Source organism: Puccinia triticina, chromosome 16A, assembly GCF_026914185.1.
Source record: "Puccinia triticina chromosome 16A, complete sequence".
In the NCBI taxonomy this organism is placed as follows: domain Eukaryota; kingdom Fungi; phylum Basidiomycota; class Pucciniomycetes; order Pucciniales; family Pucciniaceae; genus Puccinia; species Puccinia triticina.
This window is the reverse complement of record NC_070573.1, coordinates 1604879-1616313: the sequence shown is the minus strand read 5'-3', so window position 1 is coordinate 1616313 and position 11435 is coordinate 1604879. Positions and strand designations below refer to the sequence as shown.

At 42.6% G+C, this 11435-nt stretch overlaps 2 protein-coding genes across 2 annotated transcripts; both read left to right on the top strand.

Annotated features, from left to right (window-relative positions):
* Positions 1–3754: 3754 nt before the first annotated feature.
* On the top strand, positions 3755–5546 carry PtA15_16A180 (uncharacterized protein; the record flags this gene model as incomplete). Its single annotated transcript, XM_053163845.1, has 6 exons — positions 3755–3791; positions 3892–3969; positions 4121–4206; positions 4351–4840; positions 5280–5349; positions 5456–5546. The coding sequence occupies 6 exons, from the start codon at positions 3755–3757 to the stop codon at positions 5544–5546; spliced, it is 852 nt and encodes a 283-aa protein (XP_053027829.1).
* A 4447-nt stretch (positions 5547–9993) lies between these two features.
* On the top strand, positions 9994–11051 carry PtA15_16A179 (uncharacterized protein; the record flags this gene model as incomplete). The annotated part of the gene is made up of 2 exons (XM_053163843.1): positions 9994–10147; positions 10975–11051. 2 exons carry the CDS (start codon positions 9994–9996, stop codon positions 11049–11051), a joined length of 231 nt encoding a protein of 76 aa, XP_053027828.1.
* Between the last annotated feature and the right edge of the window lie 384 nt (positions 11052–11435).

Below are 11435 nucleotides of genomic sequence, written 5' to 3'. Positions count from 1 at the left end.
AATCTGGGGCAAGTCATAACTTTCCAGTGCTTGCCCACAGAATATTTTCACAAATAGTAATTTTCAACGAGTTTTCCCTTTCTCATGTGCTTCACAAGCTTGTGTTATTCAGATTGAAAATACATTAGTGTATTCAACAGCAAGCAGTAGTCAAACAAACAAATCAATCCTCCATAAACTTGAGGACCCCTTGACCAGGCGATTGAGCAGAAGATTCAAGAAGGAGTTGTTCTTTTGAAGGAATTTGGGGCTTTATCCCAAACTCATATGCCAAAAAAATAGCGCTACCTAGAAATACTGCACCCCTCACACCCTCAGATTTTGGCTTCAGATCTACCAATTACATCTGCAATGAGGATTCTCATTATGGAAAAGGATCTTTAAAGGGTAATTTTTTAAGTAATCATGATAGCCCGTACATTAGTTTCACTTCATAAGATGTTTGTTTGCTTTGAAAGAAGTTCCCATCCAGATTAATGGGGTACAAGAGCGTGTTACACTCCGCAAATAAATTTTTGGGATATCAACGTGTGAGTGAGTCACCATGCTGTAATGTGGCTAAATTCTACACACATATATATTGAGATAGAGAATATGAAGTTGAGATTTAGCAACAAGTCAAAATGAAGAGCCTTGATACAATGAATTGATCGTAGATGATCCTCAGCATCATTTTCTGTGGACACTTTGGGTAGATCTCTTCTTTCCTCCTTTTTTCTTTTGCCTCATTTCAGGTTTCCAATCATCAACCGTCAAATTAAACCGCTTTTTGGGATCCTTCCTCAGAACATAGGGAGTCGACTCTGAACGCTCTGAAGCTGCAAAGACATCAATCTTCCCAAGCAAGATTCTCACAATCAGCTCTCAAATCCTCCTGTTGTAAGCAGGAAGAAGACTAACCTTCACTTTGAAGACTCCTTCTTTCTGGGGTATCCCTTGAGCACTGCACCCTTGAACCTGGATCCACTCGCCGCCCTTCAGCTTCTGAATTCCTCTCAAGGCGGTTGGATTTCGGGTGGAAAATTGAATATTCACTTTCTGATAATGCATATAAAACAATGTGATCCAGCCCAAAAAAATCTTCAATATATATAAGTGCTAGATATAAACCAACACAAACACCTACATTACCAAGCGAAGGATCAATAACCTTGATGTAGCTGTTCCATTGATTTCTACCATTCCAGAACACCTTCGCCACATAGACGCTCCCAGAAACAAGTGCCTTCTGAACTTCTGTTTCAGTTTTGATGTCGAGATTTCCTTTATGCGCTATCCAGCAGCCAGAGGGAACTTTTATTTTAGGATGAAAAGTGAGAGATGGGTGGGAAAGGCATCCAGATATGAAAATTTGGGTATCTCTATCCAAAATGATGGGCGGGAAAAGTGAGTTGGATGTTTGAAGTACTACATGGAATTGAGCCGTTTCTGATTCTGATATATTTTCAACTAACTTTGGACTAGCAACACAGTTGATCATATGGATATCTTGGCCAATGGCCTTAAATGAGCCTATTTCAGTCAAACACATATGGATATTACCAACAATATCAAGCATTGAGCCAGAGGATACGGGGTTGCTGATTGACTACAGTAACAGGGCAGATTGGGGATGGTGGGACGCGGATCTGAGCTTGCATGGGGGGATAATTTCTTTCTGAAATCTAGAGGCTCTTATACTCTTTGTCTGATCAGTCTCTCCCAACGCATTTTGCCTGAATTACCTCACTTCATAGCCAATCCCTTTCATAGCACGCACTTCAAAGGGACACCCTGCCCCACCAAACTCTGAAAACAAAGGAATCCTGACCGCTTTAGCTACCTCCTCAGCAGGTGCAGGCTTGAGCATAAATAGGAACCAAATCCAAAGTGGTGTACTGTCAGCTTTTTAAACCACCTGCACTCATTTCATGTGGAGATAACGATGCATTGTATAGTTTTCAGAACAAGGTTCAATTGAGCAAATGTCAGATCTGCAGCCAAATGGGTTGATTTTGTGTGTTGTTATTTGGCACTGTAGCCAAAAATGATGTAATGTTACCTGGATTCAGAGTGGTGTGATGTGGGGAAAGAAATTTGTCACACAAACGTACGCGCGTACGTTTGTGTGACACAAGTCCCTACCCTGAAGCATGGTGAAATATTTTCCAAATTGATTCTTTTGTGCGTTTCTGCCCTTTCCATCATGCAGAACTCCTTCAACATGGCTTCTTGACCATCAATCAGTCTGGAATATGTATTATGCTATTCAGCTGTTGCTCTCCAGAAGTGTCTTGCATCTTAACGTAGACCTGACTTTGTGATAATTTGTGTGAAACAAATTTCAACTATTAAAAATCATGAGTTCACGTGCACTGGTTCTCGAAGAACATATTTCAACTTGTATCCACTTATGACTACTGAACTGGACACACCTTGGGTCTACTTCTGTCTTATTTTACTTGGTTTCTCATTGGCAGTCTCCGTTCTTCTCTCCCATTTTCAGGTTTGCCAGTTTGTGATTTTTATTGACGCTCCTCCTTGCTTGTGACAAGGGCCCCACCAAACCTGAAAATGAGTGCTAGAAGTTCAGCCTTAATTACCAAGTTGTATCCACTTATGCTCACTATTTACTAATCAGTGTATGCTGAGGTCCCTTAATGTGATCTTCATTTCCAATTTTGCTTGCTTTTGACTAATGCACAACCAAAACTACACATTTTGCTTCACTGTGATGCTTCCCCTTGCTTGTGGCTAATTCACCACTATACCTCCAAAGAATTTTATCTTGCAGATTATGATCCCAAGTAGCTGCTAATCCCTCAAAATCAATTTCACTACCCCAAGCATCAGAAATACTCCCCACACAACCCAGCCAGACTCGAATTCTGGGCCCTATTCTGAAGAACAGATGTGGCGTGTTTACTACCACACTATAAAAACCTTAGTATCCAGTCCAAAGAACACTGATCTCATCCTTCCCAACAGGTTTTTTCAGAACATATTGTCGGCTCAAATTTCAGATGTGACAATTGTACTTCATTGAAACAAGAGAGGAAAAGCTATCACCATCAATGGTCCTGGATATATAAATCTCCAAAGTTCCACTGGCCAAGTACACCCACTCCAAGCCCTTCAAGTCCCAAAATTCACCAATCCACCCCTAAAATCTGGTTGTATATTTGCCAAAAATTTTGATTTGAATGAAAGGTTCCTGACTTGTGTTCAGTGATCAGTCTTCCACAAGCCAACATACTTCATGGCCCGGAATTCTCAAATTCAACCGTGTCTCTTTTCAATGAAAATTGAATCAGGCAGTATTTAATGATAATTAATCCATTCACACAACACAGGGACATCTTAGTTCCAAAGCCCTACATCCAATCTTTGGTGTTGTATTCCCCACCCTTCCATGTGTCATGTGATTTGCGCAGCATGTAGGAGTCTCAGGAACTACCCTTTTGGGGCACACTTCCCACCGTTGGAGGAGGAATAGACAGTGTATACATGGATATTAGTGGTCAAAACACTCCTCGAGTAGTCAGTAGCAGGCTGTACAATTTTTTTCCCTAGTTGGGGTGAGGATTGTCTGGCGAGTGATGGTACATAAGTCGGTATCTTGATCCTATGTGTCTCTGCGCTGCAAACTGTCCTTCACATGTCACAAAACACCTGCAAACAGTCCGCAGGTCCGAAATCGGAGATCGGATGCTGCCGCGGTTGTTCCTACTCTTGACCACAGACTGACCTGCCTTATTTGCGTTGTTCTTTCAGCATGTCCCAGAATGGTCGCGGAAGACCAATCAATCGAGGTTAGTTTTTCAACAAACGATCTACTTTAACACCGCTGGATATCTGCATCAGCATCACTTACATGAAAGAATCCAACAATAAACCCAAAAAAACGATCAGGAGGACTCAGCAATCGCATGGAAGAGAATCGCCGCCGTGCTACCGGTCAGCAACATCTTCACACAACGATGCACCTAGGTACGCCATAAAGGCATGGTCTTCTCGCCACTTGCCTCTGAACATTATTGAAAATGTTTCTTTACCCCCTTGACTGTGTTCTACTTGATCGCTTGCACACCGGATGCGATCAAACGATGAACTGAATCTTTCTGTTTTCTCGCACCGAAAGGCTTTCCTTCCTCTAGGAATTCGCTTGCACTGCCGTCGAACACAAACTACCGTCCGGGGTCGCTCAACAACAGTATACCTAGCGAGGTGAGTACCACACCTGACTATCTCTGCCCTCATCACTCCTTGAATCATTGATCCATCGGAGATCTCCTCATCCAATCTGCTCAATCGAGCCATATTCTTCTCAATGTGTGGTACCTGATCCCCCACCCCTGCTCTCCTCCATAGACCAACAGGGATTCTCGATCGAACACGTTCCCTAGTGTCGACAATTGTAATCTTGCAGCCCAACCTTGGATTCCAACAAACCCAACACAGCCCAATCACATTCAGCATCTATCTCGTCACATCCCGGTCCCCTTCAGACCAAACAGCCAAACGATACATCGGGATGTATCCTATGCATCCCAGATGGCCTCCTCTAATAAGCACCCCCTTCCACATCATCCGAATCAACGTTCTTCTATTGCGTCAGGGGGGGTAGCTATCATGCCCCCATTATTCACATCTGATCAAACGCAGCCATTGTTTCCTAACACTCTCCCAACTGCGCATAGCAACCGGCACATTCTGTCTCCTTGTCCAACGACAAACCAAACGCCAAACAATGTTTTTTCCCACCACAGCAATCATCAAGATCGACTGCTCAGCCATCGAAGCCAGCCAGCCTCACCTTCCTATCAAGGGAGAACAATGCCTCACCACCGCTCCCAGACCTGTAAGTTTGTTGACCAGTGATCCTCTCCCTCCTTCTTGTTGAGGTTGTGTGTTCTGGTGTTCTTTTTCTTCTCTCTTGTTGTGTGCTTCAAACCTGTCATATACATATCACGGCTTGTGACATCTCTCAGTTGTAGTCACCTGGAGCAGCAGACGTGGAAGGCGCCTTCCTCATCCTTCCACGAACATCCTCATCACATTCTGCTGTTCCAGGTGAGTCTCTCTTTTCTTTTCTCTCCTCTTTCTCTTTCTTCTTTTTCTCTCTCTCTGATGCAATGTCATCCTTCCACAAACATCCTCATCACATTCTGCTGTTCCAGTGTCATCATCGCAACACTTCTTTTGAACCTTGCCGAACCCCACTTCGGGGTTCAGACAGTCCCCTTCTTGTTGTGATCAACCAGCTAATTTATAATCTTGGTTGCTTTTATTCTCTACAGCCAATGCCCCTTTGAAACATCAATTCCATCCAATCCCGAGGAGTGCAAGGATCTCCCTGCCATCCATCAGGTAAGCCAACATCTTGTTGCGCTCAGCAACTACTTCAGCCTTCCCTTTCCCACCAATTTCAACAAATCCCTCCTAACCATTTAATTGATCTCCTCATGTGTGCCAGCTGTCCTCCCACGCTCAAACCCATCTCCTGTCGATTTTCCCGGAAATGCAGCTCCAAATTCCTCTCCCGATTTGCCAAACAACGCAAATGATGGTTCAAAAACAAAGTATGCTATTCCTCCCTGGTCATTCTGATCATCTTTGACTCCTCTCTTCTCAAAATCCTATCCAAAAATTCTATTTGAGTCCTGGGGGCAAGCATCATTTGCACCCGGCTCTTCTTTTTCTATTTGTTCATTTTCTCATCAGTGGGAGGGGTTCTGGGGGCAAGCATCATTTGCACTCGGCCCCTTCTACATGTTCTATCTTTCCACCGTACCAACAAAAAACACTGCTCTGTTTTTTCCATTAAAGAGCCTGACCAATTGATTCATTTGGCAGCCCCAGGAAACGAATCCGTCCTGGTAGAGCTGCCAAGCGATGGGCCAGATTCCGCGAAACCGCCGAAAGCTCATTCATTCTGCCCACCAATGAGGACAAAATGACCCCAGCTCCTGATGCCAACAAGGATGAAGTGACACCAGCTCCTGAGGGAGATCAGACATCTGCTGGCCTTGACGAAAAAACTTTCTATTACTTTGTACCACCAAGCCGTCAACACGATCCAAAACCAGAAGAGATTCTCACCTCCAACGAAACCCTCCGCTCCCACTATCAAGGCCTCTCTCATGGCACCTGTGTCATTGCACCACGAGGAAAGCCGGCTTTCTGCAAATTTACCACAATTCCATTCTCGTCTATGTCATCCGAAGAACTTCAAGGTTGGGAGAAACTTGTCTGTTTCTTCCTTGATCAAACTCAGTATGTTGGGCAAGTCCAGAACAACGGTCCTCTCATGGGTGGGTGGATGTGGGGATGTGGTTGGAGGAAAGGAATGAAGAAAGAAGGATTCAGGAGATTCTGTTCTGTGGGACGTCTTGCCGCAATGATTAGGAAGGCACTATATAACGCTGAGGACGAGGCTGCCGCATATCGAGAAGCTAACGAATGGATTGCTACACACCTTCAACAACTCGCACCTCGGGCATTCAAGGAATATCGCGAAGCTCTGATAAATGGCAACCTTCCTTCAATGGCACACATGGAGTATCCAACCCCATACAACATGTTTGATTTTGCCTCTTTCTTCACGTTCACTATGTACAACTTCTTTAACGGACCTCACCAGGACAGCGACGTCAACACCTGGACGCTAGTATGCTGGATTCCTATATTCAACCCTCGGAACTCGAATGAAGATGATCCCATTTTGGCCGACAACGGTTTCAATATGCTGGGCGGTCAGTTTACTTTTCGTGACTTCCAGGTCTACATTGAGATGAACCAGGTTGTGGGTGTCACAATGTGTGTCTTCAGGTCTGGCCAAGATACACATCAGACTTTGGATGGTGCTTCTCCTTCTGATAAGTACACCAGGATTGGTTTCTCTTGCCAGATGTCTGAAAAGATGTCAAATGCGGTGGTTGCTTACATTCAATCTACTACCAAGATAGCTGGTCAGAAGCAACAGATAGAAGATGCTGAAAGACATATTGCGAAAGAGGACAAAAAGAAAAAATCTAAAAGATGAATGATATATTTACTTTAGTCTTTAGTCTTTCTCTTGTTTGCTGGTTGTTCTCTTTACATCTCTCTTGGCACTCTTCACTTGCCTTGTGCTCTTTTTATTTTTCCCTTCTGTTTTTCCTTTGTTTCCCATGAGTGTCTTTTAATGTCTCCAGTGGTACAAATCCAGTATTTCAAATTTCAACCTTAACTAGAGTACTTGATATCCCATTTCTGACTCTGTTGTTTGTGCACCTCAGTTAATTTACCACTTTTGCACAGCTGCTTTCACAAAACGTCACCCTTGTGTTAGTACTTGGACCAACATACAACACACATATTAAACTACTCAAATGTGCTTTTAGGATGCCCAACCATCACAATTTGAAACAAAAATTTGCACTCACAGATCACTCAAAAAGTTAGGTGTTTGAGCAGTGGCAAAAATCATAATTAAATCATATGTATTACATTTCCAAGTTCCCTTGTGTGCGTATACACTGGGACTCAATGTGAATTATTTGAGAAAGAACCATAAAAGCAATCAAAAAACTCTGCCTTTCTTCACATATTGAGCTCTTGCTTTCATGTCTTAATTCATCATGGAAAGCACCCATGCTACTGGTGATGACAGTTCCTTCAGCAGATCATTCAAGTTGGTGGAAAATAATTTGTGGAAACCCCAAGAAGTTGCATCCCATAAAACTCTCTATTGATACATTCTTGGTAAGGAATTAATTTTTCTATCTTAGTTTTCATTTGAAAAAAGATTGTACTGGTGATTCATGTACATGCATTGCAAATTTGCATACCAAGTTATCAATGAGTGTCTTGAAGGATTAAAATTATATTATAATCAATTTGTATGATACACAGGTTCATCCAGTGAGTTAAATTTATGGTGAACTGTCCGGTCTGAAGCATTACCAAATATGTGACAAATTATTGGGGGTATGCTGATTTATAATTTCATTAGTGAAAGCCCATGGTATTGGTTTGTGCCAAGCTTGAGTGGTAGGGAGGTCTTCATGCTACCGGTAACACAGCCAAAAAATTATCTCAAAACTTATAATTGTGTGGACAAACCTCATCTTTATTACAACCTATAGTTTTGTTCGTTTAAGGGATGGAAACATGTTAAGGCCAGTAGGGTAAAAAGGAGTGAAGCCATCTGATATTTGAGTTATATGTTATAACCTGTAAAATAAATTTGTTTCTGCCAATTCACCCAAATTGCTTGGCATGATAGTTGTATATGCATTCTAGAAGAGCTGAACTAAAGCCTCTAGTCAAGTTGGAGTTGGTTTCAAGTTGACTCCAACCCCTCTTCAACATGCCTTGAGATCAATTGAGCATCATCTCAACAAGAATTCATCATGACTTCGGTATGTTTTGAGGTTAATATTCCAGGATATATCTAACAGGGTTCTTAAACAATATTGTGCGATGGCACTTGCACGCAAGTGCCAAGCAAACTCCCATGGTGATTCATTGGAAAAGTAAGGTCCACCCTCTTTGCACTGTGGAATCTGCATGTTACGGCACCGGCATCTGTTCCCGAACCCAGCAGCAGTAAAGGACAGCCAACCTTGAAGAAGAAGTCAATCAGTCAAGACATATCTGCGTTCCATCAGTATATGGCTGGGATGATGGACACATCTCCTAACGCACCGGCTGCCGAGTTAGATCTCTATCTCAAAGAAAGAAACCTGATCCTCTCAGACAATGCTGATTTGGAGTTCAACATGCTTGGATGGTGGAAGTTGAACGCCACACAATTCCCTTCACTATCAGAAATTGCAAGAACTATCCTCATGGTCCCAATGACGTCAGTTGCATCAGAGTCTGCTTTTTCAACAGGTGGACGTGTTCTGGACGACTACCCAATGCGCCTGAACAAAGACTCAGTTGAAGCATTGATATGCACTCAAGACTGGATCAAGGCCAGCAAGCTCACAGCAAAGCCAGCAGCCTCAGAATTATTTCTCTCTATTGTTGTCATTTATTTATTGTTTGTGTATGTCCCCTCCCTAACCATGAGGTAGGGAGGGTTACAAAGGTATCAAATTAAATGACCAACCCTCAAAATTTTCATTTCTTCATGATTCCAAAATTTAGCTGCGGCCCATGGGTCGCCCAATTGTTAAACGTGTTTGTTCAGGGAGGGCTCACTTTTTAGAGAACCTATCCCGGCCCGACCCGTCCAGCTAACTGCTGGGTCCTCCAGGGCCGGCCCGTGGGCGGCCCGAGCCCGCCCAAGAGCCATCCCTAATTGGGTAGCAGCTACACTAAGCGGTTCTTGAGGAGGCAATGGAAAGATCAACAAAAATTCAAGGAATCACATACAGAAGAGAATGAAGAACATTGCTCCAAATTACTTGAGGTCTATAAGCAGGAAGCCGCACTTGAAATTGAGGTATGTGGGCTTCACTCCTTTTTATTGCTCCTATTGACTTCCTGATCTCTTCTTTTGTCTCTTGATGACAGATCTTGCCTGCGCGAAAATCCGTCTGTTTATCTACATAGTGCATAGGAGGTTCATGAACTTTTGGATAAATTGGAAGACACTTCCAACAAGCTGAAGGAGACTGCCAAGAGATTAGGGTGGACTGAGAGGCCCCTTGCAGATGAAGCCAAAGGTAAGTTAGTTGATAGAAATTTTCTTTTGGCTGATCCATCACTTACAAAGTTTTTATTTTTGTAGACAAGCAAAAACTCCTCTGGCTTTTGTGGGATGAAAAATCTGAACTATACATTCAAGCAGTGCAAATCTGGGTAGAACACCAGCCACTCACTGACTCAAGAACAATGGGGTGTTAGTTAGGACTTAATTTGAGCAAGAATATCCAGAAGGCCATTCAGAGTTGATGTGGGCCAATCACCAAACTCATAACCAATTGCAACACCCAATTCAATCAATACATTGCCAAGTTCCCAAGACAAAGAGTGGCCAACACAGACAATCATCCCCTAACCTACAACAATTTCCCCAGCATGCCTATTGACCAAAAGTTTTGGAATGATGGCATCTATTACCATTCAAAAGCTCCATGGGAAATCAAGCCGGATGTGCGGACAGGTATCACCTGCCTCCTTGTCCTCAAGAGGGTGGATGAGGATATAGAGTTGATTACTCAAGAAATGGTAGGTGAATGTGTTGAGAGTGCTCATCTTGTAGTCTGCTTCGATCTTCATTTTATTTTGTACATGTTACGTATGTGTGATACTTAGCCTTTCTTCATTCAACTACTTAACCTGGAGTAGCAGCATCTGGAAAGCCTTCCTCATCCTTTCCAACACACACTCACCGCACTTGTGTCTGCTGCTCCAGGTACGCATTTCTTTTTCTCTCTTTGTTTTGTTTTTCCTGTTCCAGTTGAAATGTATCCTTTCCAACACACACTCACCGCACTCGTGTCTGCTGCTCCAGTTCATCTCAACAGAATGTTGTGGGGATTAGCTAGGTATAGACATATGAAGGACTTTATCCAATACATTTGAGCTTTTAATTTATGTTTATCTACTCTCCTACTAACTTCTATGCTTGTAAGTTATGTTTATCTCCTGCTAACTTCTATGCTTGTAAGTTATGTTTATCTCCTGCTAACTTCTACTAAAATCATTTTGGTTGGACTTTCTGGATGGAAACAGGCAAAGCGGCTATAGAGAATGAGTTTGATTTGGCTGAGGATCATATTGACAATTTGTATTTAGGAGACATCTCAAGGGCCAAGAAGTTACAACTCATAAGCAAAGAGTTACAGTCTTGTTTGTTTGCACATGGTACACTAATGCTCAAATGGACAGAAAATGTCATTTGGATGTGTGCTTGGTGCCAGCCCAAACTACTTCACACTCAATATTCCAAATGGACAAATCTTATAGCTTTTATCTTGAAAGATCAATCTGCCCGGCAACCAAAGAGGGGACAAGCAGATGTTGTAGTTGACAATAATGGTGAGGAAGCAATCATAGGGGTACAAGTTGATGATGGAGAAGAGGACAGCTTGGATCCCAAAGGTGCTTGGGAGGATGTCAATGAATCTCATTAAATTCTTAAATGTTTCTCCTCTTTCCCTGGGGCTGTTTCTCTTGTGTTCTTTTTATCTCTCTTGTGTTTTTTTATCTCAAGTTTTGCATTTGTATACATATTATTTATTACTTAAAACAACCCAAGAAAGGGACTAAGCATGTTTGCCGTAATTGAAATCAAAAAAAGATTTCAAGTTTGAACAACCAAGAGGAGCAAAGAAGTATCAACTGGGAGAAGGGATCTAAACAACTGAGGGTGCAAGATGGATGAATAAATCAGATTCATCCATCTTTGGGGGTGGGGGGAGTGTTACATAGTTACGGATGGGTGAGTGTTACATATTTACATATGGGTGAGTGTTACAATTGACCTGTGATTGACTTTGGGTGGGGTGAGTGCTATG